Source organism: Pipistrellus kuhlii, unplaced genomic scaffold, assembly GCF_014108245.1.
Source record: "Pipistrellus kuhlii isolate mPipKuh1 unplaced genomic scaffold, mPipKuh1.p scaffold_m20_p_14, whole genome shotgun sequence".
NCBI lineage: Eukaryota > Metazoa > Chordata > Mammalia > Chiroptera > Vespertilionidae > Pipistrellus > Pipistrellus kuhlii.
The window spans coordinates 34,509,260-34,526,751 of NW_023425449.1; the positions used below are offsets into that span (position 1 = coordinate 34,509,260).

At 39.6% G+C, this 17,492-nt stretch overlaps 1 protein-coding gene across 1 annotated transcript in view; it reads left to right on the plus strand.

Moving 5' to 3' along the window:
* The window catches only part of KCNB2 (potassium voltage-gated channel subfamily B member 2), a 331,202-nt gene that overhangs the window by 13,239 nt on the left and 300,471 nt on the right, over positions 1-17,492 (plus strand). Inside the window, exon 2 of the mRNA XM_036437141.2 lies at positions 11,268-11,948. Coding sequence (XP_036293034.1) covers positions 11,370-11,948 — 579 coding nt within the window. The 5' untranslated portion in view covers positions 11,268-11,369. The remainder of the gene's footprint in view (positions 1-11,267; positions 11,949-17,492) is intronic.

Below are 17,492 nucleotides of genomic sequence, written 5' to 3' on the forward strand. Positions count from 1 at the left end.
CCATCTCTAAATCTAGAACTAGTCCTTTCCTTGAAGAAAAATTAAAAAATAATATAACAGCCAAAACCTGTTTGGCTCAGTGGATAGAGCATCAGCCTGCAGACTCAAGGGTCCCAGGTTCAATTCCAGTCAAGGGCATGTACCTTGGTTGCAGGCACATCACCAGTGTGGGGATTGGGGGAGGGGTGCAGGAGGCAGCTGAGTGGTGTTTCTCTCTCATTGATGTTTCTAGCTTTCTTTCCCTCTCCCTTCCTCTCTGTAAAAAATCAATAAAATATATTTTTAAAAATAATAAAAAATAGTATAACAACATTAAAGAACTGAAAAAAGGGGAAAACATCCACAATTTCTCCATCCTTAACCAAGTTCCTTCTTTCAGTGAAAACAATAGCTCTTTTTTATTTCTGAATATTTTCACCCTTGGTCCAAAGTAACATTTCCTATTACACTGTTGTGATCATAATTTTATGATTCTTTCTCACTGTTTTTCAATTTATTCCAAGACTGTTTCATCTGGTACAAGTCACATGAACTTGGGGCTTCAGTCAGCCCATCTGTGGTCCCTAATTTTCACATTTTTATTTTAGAAAATGTTGATGGAATATGATGAGCTCATTTTCCTCATCAAATGCTTGATTTGATATTTTCTTATCAAATTGTGCTAAATTATATTCTTAGCAGTAAAATTTAATATCCTAAGATTCATAGATGCTAGTAGGTCATCTCATCCATCTGCCTTAACGTTCTTACCATTCATTATTTATTACCATTGTGGCTCACCAAGCATTTTACCCAACAGAGACACATGGTAGATTGAGAAGGGGGCAGGGACCAGGAGAGGAATATTTATAAAGTGCTACACACAGATGGCTGCTTTAAAAATGTTGTTTAATGATCCTCACTGATGACAGAGTGGATGAAAAACATTGTTCATGAGGGATGTAGAGCTGGATATCTCTATCTAGTGAATCCTCCTCCCTTTTGTCCTTAATGCACTATATATCAAGCATACAATTACTTGTGACATTCTGATTTTTAAAAATTAGTTCCATTAATGAAGGATCCCATTGATTTGTTAGAAACTGTGTTGTGTTCATACTAGAGTCCAGAACACATTATTTTGAATATGCACAATCAGGAAAGGTACTCATGGAAGTGGCTGTGCTGAACATCCTGGGGTGAATTTTGGCAGCAATCTGCTTTGAGTCTGAAAATGTGGCCACTTACATATTATGCTTTGAATGCATAGGAAAAAAATGCTGTCCTTCACTTAGTTATTTTCCCAACCCAAATATTGTTCTCCTTGTATTTCCATTACTATAGGGTCATTCCTTTGATTCAAGTTTGCCTTTCTTTTAAAGTCTTCACATGGCAATTGGATTAATTAACTTTGATACTTATATTTTACTTTATTCCTTTACTGGTAGTAATTTTATCATATTGGCTTTGCTGGCTTGAGCGTTTTTCCTAACAATGAGTGGAAGCTAAGAAATAGAAAATTCACTTTTGTCAAATTTTAAACTTAAGAAATTGATAAGAGTGAACTTTCTCCTGGTCATCATCATCTTTCCAAAGGAATATGTGGATGGGTAGCATTCACACCAAAATCTCATAGAACCTTAAAACTTCAATGATGGAAGACACTTTGGAGGCAGTCTTGTCAATCTCTCAACGAGGAGACATTGCTTCTGTGCCGACTGACAGGTAGTTACCTGGCGTCTGCTAGAACATTCCTGGGCCCAGTAGTGTTCTGAGGCAGCAGCATATTCCATTTGGGGTCAGCAATAATTATTAGAGAGTCTTATTCATCACTTCTTCCTACATAGTTCCAAAAAACCTAGCTTTTATTTAAGCCCAGGCAAATCAGAGCCAGCAAAACTTCTAAGCAAATTGGAAGTCACCACAATAAACTGACATTTGATTATGTTAACCAAAACATTTAACAACAACAACAAAAAATAATATTCATTTGTCAAAGCACTCATTCTTTCAACCACTCATTCTTTTGGTTAATCCACAAACATTTATTAAGTACTTGTGTACCAAAGATGCAAATATGGACAAGATGTGTTCATCACGTTTAAGAACTCACAACCAAGAGGTGTTTTCAGTTAGATCTCACATCCACCTCCTTCTCCACTGTAGCTTTTGTCACAACCATACTTAGTTGCTCAGGTGTTTGCATGTCAAATCTCTGTCTACGTCCTCTAACAGGAAAGCTCCATGATGTCAGAGACTCTGCCTCCAGCAGAGTAAGACCTCATACATATTTTCAGAATGAATGAATGTGGAAGAATTCTAAGCTAATAGTTATGCTACAATGAGAAAAGCATATTATTGTAGGTGAAACAAACTTCTAGTCCATTGTGGCAGAAGAGATTAATTCTCCCTAAACAAGATGTTTGTTCTTGACCTCGAGTAATAAATAAGAGTTTATCAGTTGGAGACTGTGGAAAAGAGCATTTCATTACATAAAAATCATATTGGATTTGGGGAGTGGCATGTAATGTGAGGTAGGTGGAATAGAAGGAAAATGATTTTCAAATAAAAGTCTTATTTACTTTTTTATTCAACTAATATGTATTGTTGAAATAGATATTGTCTACTATATAGCTATTGTCTACTATATACCAGGCACTCAGGATAAAATTATAAGATAAAATATGATCCGTGCCCTCAAGAAACAAAGTCTAGTGGGGAGATTATATGTTAGTCAAATAATAAAATGCTTATCTCCAAAAATATAAAACTGCTATTGTGACAAGTGCCCCAGGTAAAAGGCACCTGATACTATATAAGTTCTTTAAAAAAAAAAAAAAAAAAAAAATATATATATATATATATATATATATATATATATATATATATATATATCTTTCTTTATTGGTTTCAGAGAGGAAGAGAGAGGGAGAGAGATAGAAACATCAATGATGAGAGTCATTCGGCTGCCTCCTTCATGTTTCACACTGGGAATAAAGGCTGCAACCCAGGCATGTGCCCTGACCTGGAATCAAATTGTGCCCTTCTGGTTCATAGGTCAGCTTTGAACCAATGAGCCACACTGGCGGGGCATATATAAGCTCCTAACACAGGAGTAATCTATAGTAATAAAAGAGAAAGATGCAAATTGACCATACCTTTGCAATGCCCAACAGCCAATCAGGAGTGAGTATGTAAATTAACCCAACAAAGATGGTGGGTTAATTTGCATATGCAGATGCCCAGTGGCTGGGCGCAGGACGGGGCACTTGTGTCATCATCATAGTGGCCATGCAGGTATTTAGCACCATTCCAGCTGCTCCAGGCCTCTGCGCAGCGTGGGAAGGCAGAAAGACAGCTCAGGGCTAGAGTGAAGGAGGTACCAGCATCCAGGAGAAGGAAGGCCCATTCTTGTGTATCTTCGTGTATAAGGCCTCTAGTTTTGTATAATCAAGGATACCAGGAGGCCATACTTGAGTTGATACCAGCATATAAACAGGGGTGCAAAGAGAAGGTGTACAGATTCCCTATACACATGGAAAGAAAGAAAAAGCTAAAAGAGAGAGAGGGAGGAAGCAAGATATGTGATAGAACTTCAGAGATAAGTAGGGACAGACCTTGCAGTCTTTGGATGATGTGTTTATCATGAGAGCAGGGAGGATGGGAGTGTCTTCTGCAAGAAATAGCCCCGATCTTCCTGTGCTGGGGCACAGAATGCAGAAGTGGCTGAAGGGGTCAGAGCAGAAGGAGGGAGCAACCATAAAAACTCGAACTAGGGAAGCAGAGGGCATGAAAGTGATTGTCTGAAGGGCACTTCTCTGCAGAGCCAGCCAGTCAAGGTGCCTGCCTGCCTGCCTGCAGCCATTGTCCTTTAGAGAAACAAACATCATAGAGAAGATAACACATCTCAACTTAGAATAGTTGGAATCAATATTTTGACACAGGAATAGACAAAGAAATAAAGCTTTTTAAAAACTTTGACTAGAAGGTAAAATGCAAGGATAATAAATGGGGTGTAAAGGAAAGAGACTTCTATAGGCATCTACAGATCTGGTTCTAGTTCAAGTTGAGCAAGTTGCAGAGGTCAGCCAAATCACATGACTTCACTGGGGCTCAGTTCTGAAAGCTGTAAATAAGAAAATTGGACCAGATCAGATCCCAGTCCCTTCTGCCATGTTCTGTGCTTCTAGTCTCCACTCATGGAGATATGTAACGCATGGTGTAATGTTTAAGTCATAGGGACTAATCTCAAGTCAGACTCAGTATTTGAGCTGAAAAAGCCACGTTGCCTATAATGTGTTTGATTCTGGTGAAGTGAGGGGACAGAATGCAATTGGAAAATGTATTTTTACTGTTAAATGGAGCCCAACTGAGAAACATCCCTTGTCAAGAATCTTACCACTGAATATTCCAGACCCATCATTCCAGGATCTGAAAGCTAATTTTATTGGAAGAAACATATCAAAAGTTCAAATCCTATCCAAACTCCATGAACATTTTTTACTTGGTTTCATAGAGGCCTAATCTAACTGATGCCAGAAGACCCCCAGAGGAATATGAAATTTAAGTCAAGCATGCAAATAGAAGGCTGCATTATCCACATAGAACAGCAGGTAGCAAGTGAAGCTTGTGACTTCTTTTATTAGAACAATCCAAAGTGGACAGCCCCGTTTCTCCTCCATTTCAGTGGCACCAACAGTTTCTCTCTTGGTTTCCTTTTTCACTTTTCTCGTCACCTTTAATTTTTATTTATCCTCTTCACTCCATTGTGACTGGAGGAAGACTTTTCCAAAAGGAGACATTTAAAAGAACCCCTCTTGGGTCCCCACGTAAAGGGCACTTGGACCGCCATAATAGAACATCTCCCACCAGCTGAATGGCTGACTGTTCACAGAAAAGTTTGAACCTTTTTGCGTGTGTTTTGAAACAGACTGGAAATTTCCAGCCACAACTCCACCTGATAGTTTAGAAAAGGTCTAACTAAGGTCTAAAGTCAGTATTATATTTTTCAGAGTATGAAAGGACTTTTTTTTTTTTGTCAGCTAAGTCTTTTAAAGGTCATTTTTCTAAAGGCAAACTGAGGGTTTAATTCAGTAATTATAGCAAACACATATAGAGGATCTAATTCTTTAAATAGTTCTCTATTCTGATGAATAAAAATCATTTTATGTGTCTAAATAAAATAGTTTATTTATAATGTGGTTATTTGAAGGCATCTATGATATTGAAAGATACTCATATTACGTATTCTACTTATTGTCTTCTCTTACTGCAACACAACACTTCCTTTTACCACTGAAAGCAAGGCTTTTAGGATTTTGTTTTAGTGTATCTAAAAAAAGCATCGGTTATATCAAGGATAAGAGTCCTGGAATTTTTTTAAGAAGCACTAAGGAGTAAACAGTTGTGCTAAAATCAAGGAACAGATTGATATTAGCAGCCCTTGATTGCAGAAAAAGGACAAAGACAGTGTTTTAGTTATTGACATATTAAAAAACAATAAACTGGAGTTCATTAATATTTTTAATTAAATATTGGGGTGACATTGGCTAATAAAATTATATAGGTTTCAGATGTACAATTCTATAATATGTCATTTGCATAGTGTATTGTGTGTTCACGTATCCCCTTTTGACCCTCTTCCACCTCCTCCAACCTCTGTTTCCCTCTGGAAAGCACCATACTATCCGTTCTAAAGTGATGCATCAGGTTTGTTGCATTTCGTGGGATAGCTGAAAGTTTCCAAGATCTTACTTTAAAACACAATCTATCGTTCTCAAATAAATTTGCTTTGTTTTTCACCTGTTATAATGTTATGGTTTTCCATTAGTAAATTCTGGAGGTGCTTTTTCAAATTTCAGTGAGTACTAATTTGTGTTTTTAAAAGCATTGATTGATTGTTTCCATCTAATAGTTACAGTGCCTTACTGCAAGTAATCTTTGTGGCTCTCTGAAACAGAAACAGCTGTTAGGAAAAAAAGATGCATTTACTGGTTAACACCATACGTGAACATGTAAGAAATGCTTTAGAGCTGTGCACAGAGTGACTTAGACTTCAAGGTCTCTGAGCTGCTTGTTTGCAAATGCATGCTGGGCGTGAGGAGCAACAGAGAAACAAAAGGTTACACATCCCTTGGGTCTTTAGAAAGACCCGCTTTTCATCTTCCTAGGACACTTACCCTGCCTCGCCACTCTAAGCACGTGTCAAGTCATATGACATAATGGTAGTATTTTTGAGACTACAGTACCCCCCGCACCCCGCTCCCTTCAAACCTGCAGTCTCAGGCTGTAATTACCATGCCATGATCACAAAGTTGTGTTTTGTCAGGTTGGGCCCTGAATGGGTGGCAGCATAATTCCATGCTGCTGGTAGGAGCACGGTGCAGCTGTGCAAAATCAGAATGTTTGCTGTTGTTTATTGTTTAAGGCGTCATTTTCCCCTCTAACAGCCTAATGAAGGGATGTTTACTCCATTTGCATGGGTCCACCGACTCTTGCAAGCTTGACTTTTAATTGACCTAGTGAGGTGAAATAAATCAACAAACTGAGATTTTGCCCTTTACATTAAAAAATGTGCGTTCTTAAGTGTTTATAACTATTTATATAAATCCTACAAGGTTGCATAACATTGACATAGGGAATTATACTTATATATGTTACATTGAATTACCTGATGAATTCTTAAGGGGTTTCACCTATAACACTATATGTGAAAAAACATAGCATCACATCCAGTTTAATTACTACAATTAAAAACATAAATTTTACAAGCACTTAGGAGTGGCAACAGAAGGTCCCTAACCAGTCAGGGACCAACCGATTCATTGTTAGAAGTAAAGTTAGTGTGCCAGCAACAAACATAGACTAAAACTGAAAAGTTAGAAAAGCAACTAAACACTAAGTAAAATAAATGAAACTTTTATGATGTTTTGAATGTAGTCTGTTTCAAGCCCTGACAAGTAACAGAGTGTTCTTTAAATGAATCATGAAAACTACCTTTGTTTCATAAGCTAGACCTAAGAGAATGTTCTCATGGACTCTGAGATACTGTGATGTTCATGTACCTAAATGAGGATGGTGATTGGAGGGACAGGCTGCTAATGGCCACAGAGTCATAGGAGAGCCAAGAATTGTAGGCATGGGAATGCCACTGCTTAATGGGCGAGGAAACTCAAGTCTATTCATAAAGGAGACAGAGATGCAGGTCAGCCCACCTGGACCCGGGGTCCTGGGCCTCAGAGCAGCGCCCTCTTTTGTTATCTCATACAACCTCTCATCAAAATCAATCAATCAATCAATCAATCAATCAATCACCTCTGGGTAGATGTTTCTCTATTCTGGAGAGAGACATAGCATTTTCAGCTCAGGAGGTTTTCATCATAAGGATCTAGGGAACTTTATGAGGTATGGACAAGTTTGAAAATACAGAGTTTGGTTTTGTGGTTGATTAAGAGGCTCTAAGGATAGAAAGATCGAGGGAACTGGCTAGGAAGAGAAGGAGAGGCATGGAAGAAAGATAAGCAGCGTGTGGGGAGATAGAGATATGGCACAGTGGGAGAGAAAAACCGCAGAGGAAGAGAGAAAAGGGAGGATAATGGCAGGCAGGGAGACAGAAAGGCCCCGTGAGTTTAGATTGCTGATCAGGGCTTGTGCTGTGCGATGTTTACAGCTCTTCACCTGCTCAGGAACTTGTGCCTTTGAGCCCTCACTTCTTATCAGGTAACAGGCAGAGCATTCTGCCAAGGGAGAATCAAAAAATTTAAGCCACAGAAACAATCGGAGCTCATCTTTAGAAAATCAAATCGACAAGCCACATCCTTCCTCTGAGTTTCTCTACCCTTGCTTTGAAGAAAGGGCATTGCATTTCAGTCTATCTTTTACTGTGAGGTTTGTAATCAACACTGGATTTCTTATAATAGCAAGTTCTTGATCAGTAAAGAAGATATTTTGAAATTTAACTCTTATGACCTCTCCTCATTTGAGACACATACTCTACAGAAAGGAAAAGTCACTCTCAGTCATGAGTGTGAAATCATTTAAGACAAAGGGTGACCTACAATGACCGTGACATAGCATTTATGCTTTTAGTAATGACTTTTATAAGAAAGCAAGTCACACTAAGCCCTTCACCACAAACATGAGATGTTCGTGTCACATTGGAATCTGTTCTCGCTCTTTCTGGAAAACCTCTCATCTGATATTATAATCAGTTGAAAAACCATTTATGTTCTTCACATCAGTGTGAGATGTGATATCCCAGACGGCGTACATTCATTTTATGTTTTATTTGTAGCCAAAAGTGGGTTAGCCTTCCTGTTTATTATTTATATTGACAGTTCATATAGCCTGCATAAATGTTACTGCACTTACAATCACATTGTTTAATGGAGAAGAGATATTCAGATTCATCCCTGGAATTTCCTCATCTGTAATATTTTCATTAGTTTTGCCTGACCCTACTATTGCTGCGAAATTTTGTTTTTATGTACATATAGTAAATTGTCACCTGTTTACAAGGTTTGGACAGGGGGTCAGTGGCATCAGAGATACATGCTCTGAGGTGCCTGTTATGTGTAGGTACAGTGCTCAAGAGAGAAAAGGTGGGAATAACAGTTCTTGGCCTTAGAGGCTTATAATGCACTGGAGAAGATAGACATATGCATGAGGAAAAAAATTTTATGCTACCATTTATTTACTAAACACTGGTATACCTTTCATCTTAGTTTTCTTTCAGTAATTGGAAACCAAACTTAGGAGAAAAAGTATTTTCTTATTCTACTCAGAATAAGTACGAACAGAGCTCATAAACTCTCTCATTTAATTGTCAGACTATTGCCTTTGAAGTAGATACTATTATCCTCATTTTCTAGATTTAGAAATTGAGGCTCAGAGAATTTAAGTTGCTCAATCATTGTAACTCTTCTTTATTTTGTAAAAATAGACTTTTCTGTCTGCGATGAAGTGTGAATGTATATGCTTAAAATATTTCTGTGACTCTGTAATTGAAAAACTCCCAATTCAAGTGTGCTTATTGGCCATATTTGAAATACTTCTTATATAGTCCATCTATATTTTTCTCATAAATTTGACTTATTTTCATTTGAGAGGATACTTGGTTTCCAAATGGAGAAATAATTTTAACTTATAGGAGTGGATACACCAGAGACATGCAGAAATTGGTGTGTATCTTAAAAGAGAGTTTTAATTATAAGGACCGCTTAAATCTAAAGCTGTTCCCTTTGGTATAAGCCAGCAATTTTCAATCTTTTTCATCTCATGGCATATAAACTAATTACTAAAATCCTGCTGCACACCAAAAAAGATATTGTAGTTTTTGCTGCTATGGCAGAAAAAAAGTGTAATTTTGATTTATTTTGATTCATTCACACCAGATGGCTAATGTTGTATTGGCTATTGCCATTTTTTTTTTTAATGTAGCAATCTAAGGAACAATTTAGTCAGTGTTCCTGACTAAATAGTCAGGTATTACATGTTTTAAAAATTCTTGCAGCACACAATTAACATGGCTGATACAAGCCATTTACTTTGTGAAATGTGTTTTTATTAAAAGTGGTGTTTTGGGTGAATTTCTTGAAGTTCTGTGAATCTCAGCAAAAAACATTATAGGGGGAGATCACATAAGAAGATGGCTTGCTTCTGTATATCAGAATAAGGAATACTAGGTCAGCAAGAAGGACTGTTAGAGCAGCAATACCTTAAAGAGAGGTACAAGGAAAAAAGGGATGTGGAGAAAAAGAATATCACAGACATATACACATATACACTGATATACTATATCCACACAAACCTAAACATAGATACTTTGCTTTTTAGGCATCGGATCCTAATAATTCCATTTATGTGTTTTCTGGTTATATACATTAGCACTACTAGATCTTTTGTCAGCCGTATTCTTGAAAAAAAAAAAAAGAATTGATTCATTATTTATCATTCATCAAACCCTCACAATAGATAGGTTCTGTGCTCAGTTATAAGAATACAACAACAGAGAAGATAGTCTTTGTCCTCAAGAGCACCCAGCCTCCTGTGGGAAAGGTGTTATTGCAGGGGTATGATGAAATTGGAGAGACAGTCACAGAGAATTCCTAGAGGAGGGATATCATGGAGGATCGCTGGAGGAAGTGATGCCTGAGCTGAGTCTGGAAGAGCAAGCAGCAGTTAGTCAAAAGGAAGTGGGGAAAGTGGAGCCCTTCCAGTACACAGCGTGAAGAAAGACCAGGAGCTTGAGACAGAATACACGCTGGGATGGCTGGAACGTAGTGATGAGGGACAGATGAGAGGTGAGGGTGGAGAGGTAGGCCAGATTTAACTGGACTAAGGGCTAACTGGACTTTACACTGCTATTAACAGGGAGCCTTTGTAGGGGAGAAAGCAGGGCAAGGTCAAGTTTTATCTTAATGGATCATTCTGGTGACTGTGTGGACAATGGGCTTTAGATAGACAAAACCAGAGTTTGGGATCCAGTGAAGAGGCTGATGTAAGAATGCCGGCAGGAGATGCAGAGGGTTTGAACCAGCATCATAGTTCAAAGGGTAATGGGAACAGGGCAATGGTGGCAGAGGGCTTACACATGTTTAGGAGGTACAGTTGGTTAAGTAAGACCAAGAGCTTATTTGGATTTGGATGGATGGATTGATCAGGATTTTTTCAGAGTTTTATTTCAGGTGGCTGGGCCTGGGGGTGCAGAGGGCCCTAAATCTGGTGGAGCAGGAACAGGAACTGGTGTGGCCAGTTGGAGGTGTGTTTAGTTTAAGTTTATCTAGGAAGATGTGATCAGCATATTGGTTATTTTAGTCTAGAGTAGGGGTGTCGAACTCAATCAGAGAAGGGGCCAAAATCTAAAATCCAGCCTAAATCGCGGGCCGAATGGTTTACTGAACAGTCATAAACTGTCATTGTGATGGAAACGCAGTGGAGTGCAGTGATGACAGGGCAGTGCGGGCCACATTGCAAGGCCTGGCAGGACGGATTTGGCCCGCGGGCCTTGTGTTTGACACATGTGGTCTAGAGCTTGAGAAAGAGGTTTTTGGTGGCAAATCTGGGAGCTGCCAGATGTATTAATAGGTGTATTAATTTGAATATTCAGCCTCTTCTGCATACATTGTTGTTTTCTCCTGACATTTCTTAAAGCAAAGATTCAGATCTCCATAAATACATAATACTAATAATTTACCTTCTTATTGTGCATAATAACAGAGTGATCCCCTAGAAGAGAACATGCTTTAGGAAAAGTACAAGTAACCAGATCGTTGTTGGTTTTTTCCCAGTGTGGCCATGGAAATGCCTGCCCCAGAGGGATGTCACTTTAGCTGACCTTCCACGGCTCATTGTGTTGAAGACTCTGACTCCACAGCTGTGTTCAGTTCAAAATGGCAGAAAAGGCTCCCCCGGGGCTAAACAGGAAGACTTCAAGGTCAACACTCTCTCTTCCACCAGAACCTGTGGACATCGTCCGGAGCAAAACGTGTTCACGGAGAGTCAAAATCAACGTGGGGGGCCTGAACCACGAGGTTCTGTGGAGAACGTTGGACCGGCTGCCCAGGACACGCCTGGGGAAGCTGCGCGACTGCAACACGCACGAGAGCCTCCTGGAGGTGTGCGACGACTACAACCTGAACGAAAATGAGTACTTCTTCGATCGGCATCCAGGCGCCTTCACTTCCATTCTGAATTTCTACCGGACAGGGAAACTCCATATGATGGAAGAGATGTGTGCTCTCTCCTTCGGCCAGGAGCTAGATTACTGGGGCATTGACGAGATCTACCTAGAGTCCTGTTGCCAAGCCAGGTATCACCAAAAGAAAGAGCAAATGAATGAAGAACTGAGGCGTGAGGCAGAGACCATGCGAGAGCGGGAGGGAGAAGAATTTGATAACACCTGCTGCCCCGAGAAAAGGAAGAAGCTGTGGGACTTGCTGGAGAAGCCCAACTCCTCGGTGGCTGCAAAGGTAAGAAAAGCGCGGCCTTGCTTTGCGGTGTGCGGTCAGGGAAGGTGCTGCTGGCGTTCCAGAGGGGTGATTTTCTTCCTTGAAGTTGTCTGGGTAAGGCAGAACAAAACATGGCTACAGGGACGGTGAGGGATTCTTTCCAAAATCCTACTTAGTCACGTAGCATTATTCTGCCTGTGTAATGTCATCAAGTGGTGTTACTCTGTCACAGATGTCATTATGTCGGAAGAGTCTGGGCAAAGGGAATGGAGGAGTCTGAGTTCCCTGCGCTGTGTGTTGATGACTCGGAGGTCGAGGAGAAAGCCCTAGCTCAGATCCATCAGGCAGGGAGTCTTGCAGAAGCTGGGGCCTGGGCTCCGTCCTGCGGAAAGGTGAGGTGTTGTCTTTGAACATGGAGGAGGTGCCTCCTGGCCTGGTTCTCTAGAAGTCAGGGAAGGAGAGGACAGTAGCTTAGAGGGCTGGCGGCCCCTCACATGAGCCAAAGTCTGAGGTGTGTCTTATTAAGCTGTGTAAGGCATGAGTCAGTGTCCAGATGCACCCATTGACCTCTCCTTGTGTGTCTGTTCTGACAATGATGTTTCTGACATTGGGGTAACAATTCTTTCCACAATTGAGATATTTCAGAGTTCATAAAGTGTTCGCCAAAAATGAAGGTAAGTCCATATGTTTCCACTGTGCCTGCATACATCCAAATCTCAGAGTAAATGTGTTGTTGGTTTTTGCCAGTAATATCAGTATTTAATTCAACAGGGTACTTCTGTTTATCTAATTTTATTTACACTGATTTTTATCCTACATATTTAGTTTTACATTGCAATATAAATTATGAGTAAAAAGTCAAACGACTCGTCTTCAGCTGCAGAAATATAGTATTGATATTTTGTATGAAAATAGAATATGGCATAGAGAAAAGAGTGTGTCCTCATATGAGTTATTTAAATTACTTACAGTTTCTTCAATTATCCTTTCTTATAAGGAGTAAATAATAAAAAAATATAAAAGTCTGTATGCACCTTTTGACTGGAAATTAGGGTTTCACATGATAACCTGCGACATATAAATAATGGAAGTAGATGACCATAAAATTTCTCATTTGACATGTCTGGTTTTGCATCTTGTTGACTTCTAAAGGCATTTTACTTTGCTAAATGAAATGAACTGTATTTCTGTCATACCTAATGAGGAAATGTGCATTTTGCGGCAAATGGAAAGTTTGTTATGAATCATTTGTTTCCCTGGTAGAAAGAAATAGATGCACTATATTTGTGGGGTTTGGTTTGAAGGTTACTGCTCTTTCCAATTTAAAATGTTTAGTTATGTATTTGAGTTACTTCTAAAAATATGGAGTGAATTTTGATGATGAATGAGATAAACTCTGGATTTAAGAGAGTATTTGGGGTGTTAAATTAATTCTTTCAAGTCTTTAGGCAATTGAGGGATAAATCATCATTCCACCAACTGTTCCAGAGGTGACAAATATGTGAAAATATGCAGCTAAATCAAAGAAAACTTGAAAGTTTAATGCAGTTTATTTGCTTATAACAGCATTATTAACATCTAAAATTAAGTACTGCTATAGAAAAATTTTTTTAAATATACACATATGTTTTTCTGAAGAATTTCTAGTAAAGATGGAATAGGGTCAATTACTTTTTTTCCCAGATGGGGCAGTTCATTAAATCTCCAAATTTTAGAAACAGCAGCCTTCTCTTAATAGCTAAGACGGTAATGTTGAGAATGGGTTATTATAATATATTATTATACACCTCTGTTATCAGACAGATTGCTAAACTTCCCAAATTATGTATGCACAGAGGAGACATCTACTCTCAAACTACACACAGCAGCTAAGGCCACGGGGTTAGAAATTTTTATGCAGTTATAAATAATAAATTTGTTTCCAGCCGAAACCGGTTTGGCTCAGTGGTAGAGCGTCGGTCTGTGGACTGAAAGGTCCCGGGTTCAATTCTGGTCGGGGTATGTACATTGGTTGGGGGCACATCCCCGGTAGGGGGTGTGCAAGAGACAGCTGGTCAATGTTTCTCCCTCATCGACGTTTCTAGCTCTCTATCTCTCTCCCTTCCTCTCTGTAAAAAATCAATAAAATATATTTAATAAATAAATAAATAAATTTGTTTCCAAATTATTAATTGAGCTAAGCAAATCTTTGCTAACCTAAGTAAAGTCTTCACTAAAATTTCCTAAAGGGTCTGTGTGTGTTTGAGTGTCTGCATTTTCCTCTCTGTGAATGTTGAAATAGTGTGGAAATTCTTTACATTTGATTATATGGCCTTTAGTGAAGGCATTGTTCATTTGTCTGAGGCTTGGAACCTTTTGAAAACAGCTCTGTGTGGTGCCTTCTCTGAATCACTACCTTTTCCTGTATTCTTCTCAAGTCCATAACTTGGTATTTCTACAGAATAATCCTTGGGGGTGCTAATGCAAGGTTAGTACGAATAGTATTTTTACAATTTATTATTAAATTGAACAATTGAAATAATCATTTTGTTAAAGCTGCAGTGGGATGATACACTAGCCCTTACTGTTAATAATATGGCCACATTAGGATCTTATGCTTATGAAGCTCTTGTATTGGGATACTTATAACTTCTGTATTTTCCTAACTTGCTTAGGAGGTAAGATTGGAGGAGAATTTACTTTGCCTGTTCAATAATTATTCATTCAGTTTGGTAATTTGGTTGAATATATATATATAGAATGTTCTCTGTGAATTGAAGACATTAAAATACAAGCAGAAAAACACTCCCTTCTCTTCAGAATTTAAAAATATATCCTCTTAACTTAAACAAGGATTTCATATCCTTGAAAAGATTTGTTTATTTTTCTTTTGTTTTTTTCTATATCTTATTATTTATCTATAATATCCCTGTAATAAAGAATAAAAGTTATGAAATTACTTGCCAATTTCCTAGCATAGAAAGAAAAACGTCATGTTTTCTATCAACCATTCCACAATAGGATAAAATAGCTGTTCATTAACATGGAATGAATACTCATTAATCAATTAAACGATAATTCTTCAGCCAAGCTCTGTGCATCCACTGTGATACCCAAAGCCACTGCAGGGCCCATGGTTGGTCATCCTCTGGCTTTGGCTGTGATCTTTGACAGTAACAATTTGGCTCTTACAGAACATGCTTCTTGATGTCACTTCTATGGATTGAACTTTCTGACATATTAGTAACTAAAAAAACAAAACAAAATGCTAAAACAGTGTTTAAAGTTCAGTGTATTAGAAATTACTGCATTAAACAAAATAACATTTTTACACATACACAAAGTACCATGGAATGTAATTGTATTTAATTTACATAATATACAAAATAATGACGGGCTAATAGAAATTGGTAGTGTATAATTTTCTGTGGTTTGGTATGGTCTGGCAGTGTGGCATGAGTTTATCTCTGTGTGAGAGATAGACTTGGACATTCAATCCTTGGGACTGCATGTGTGTTGTGTGTACTGTAGGTACACCCTCATGGAGAGGCAATGCAAAGAGTTTACACTGGGCTGGCACAGATGCAGGGTTGCCAGGACATGCCATTGCTGGCTCTGGGATACCTTTTCTGGGGACATGCAAGGGCAGAAGAAGGGCTTACCCTGCAGCCAGTTTCCTGGGCAGGGAGCTGGAATTTGACCCTGTAATGTCCCTCCAACCTGAGGCAATTTAGTCAGCCTCTGGATCGGACACATTTTCCCCTTTTTGTTGGCCTCTTCCCAAAGGAACTACAGCAACTGTCTGTAAATATTGCCACAGCAACATCAGGCCTCGAGATGTTGGAAAGGGTATCAGGCATTGGGTGCCATAAATGTGGTATTATCAGCCTCTGTGAGGAGAGAGCCACCAGGAAGAGCACAGCCCACTTGCTAGCTGAAAGGAGCTAGATCCTCAGTGTCATGCAGCACCCTCACTCTGCATCTCTGAAGAAGGTCAAGAACGAAGGAAGTCAACCAACCAGTTCTTCAATCCAATCCGGAGAGGAACCCAGACATGTAGGTGGTGGGCATGATGTTCAGGACAATGCCAGCCAAGAGGCCCATCACAAGTGTCAGGCCACGATGTTGGACTGTAAGCAGCTTTTATGGGATAAGCACCACATGAAGCAAAATCTGCCCAAAAACATTACGTTCATCCGAACCCTTACAGTGAGAGCCAGCAGCATCCCTGGTGGCCAGGGTCCAGCGCTGAGTGGGGACACTTTATTATCTGATTCCCTCTCCCCAACTTCCCTCTTTATCCACAGCTACCACTATTACCTGAAGACTCTTCCCTCATCTTCTTACATTTCCCCCCATTCTTTGTCCCTCCATCCTTCCCTGTCCCCTCCCTAGCACAGGAGAGGGAAAATGATTGATAGAGAATTATCTCTCAATCTTTTTTCATTAATGGCCCCCTGAGAAGAAAATTTAAATTAAATTTAAATTCTCCCTAAAGGAAAAGACTAAACACTAAGGAATAATATTTGCCGGGTAGGGTGGAGTTTGGAGGGTTACAAACTGTTGGAATGTTGAAGATCTCTTCAGCCCTCCCACACAAATCAATTTACTTCCTTGGCAGTAGCATTCTGTGGAAACTGCCTAGAGCGGTGGGGGGGAGGGGGACCCTCGGGAGTAGATGACTGTTTTCTGCCTCCACACACACCCTCATGGCCACAACCATTGACGTGGCCCAGTGCAGCACCGGAAGCAAGCATGGGAAGGGTTGGAGACCTTAGTCATCTTCAGATCAAGAGGGAAGCCAGTGGTGGCAAAGGTAGGACTCTGCCCCTGGAACTCCCGCTTCCTGGAGAGCCAGAGCTCAGAGTGTGAGTCTCCCAGGGGAGGTGCCTGCTTGGGTGCCCCAATGGTGGTAAGTCCTTGAGGACCATACTTCCTCTTCTAACCAAATTAGAGTGTCTACCTTTCAAGTCACAGAAATAGTAAAATGAAAATGAATCCAAATAAAACAAGAACTCCTGTACACTCACCAAGGGGAAAAGAATGCATAACATTCTCATTCTATTTATAGTGTGTGGGTCAGTTATTCTAATGCTTTGAATGAAAAAAAAGAAAGGTATTGGAACAGAGCCGTAAGTGACTTCCTTTCAGTCCAAGAACAGAATTTGTCACATGTTGTCCACACAGTCAAGCGAACAACACTGCCCAGTTTAGCTTTCTGATGACTTTCTTACTGATAAACAATAACAGTAGTCATTAGAACCATGAATGGACTCCAGAAAATGAGCTGATGCGCTCACCAAATCTCCTCCATAGAGGCACCTCGGGCTGAGGGGCACTCAAGTTCTTGTCTAGGCTTGCTGTGGCCTTGGTAGTGTGCCCATTGTGCTGTTCCTGTGCTGTTCACTTTTCCCTCCCTGCGCTTTCCTGTCTGCATCCCAGCTGTACCGTTTAGGTGTTTGTGCTCTTCCCATAACATGAAACATGGTAAAATAGTCCACAGTTACTCTCAGGGTATAGCTTAAAGGCCAGTCTGTGAAGATTCAGCTTGGAGATATGTTCTTTTCTCCTTTCTAAAATATATAA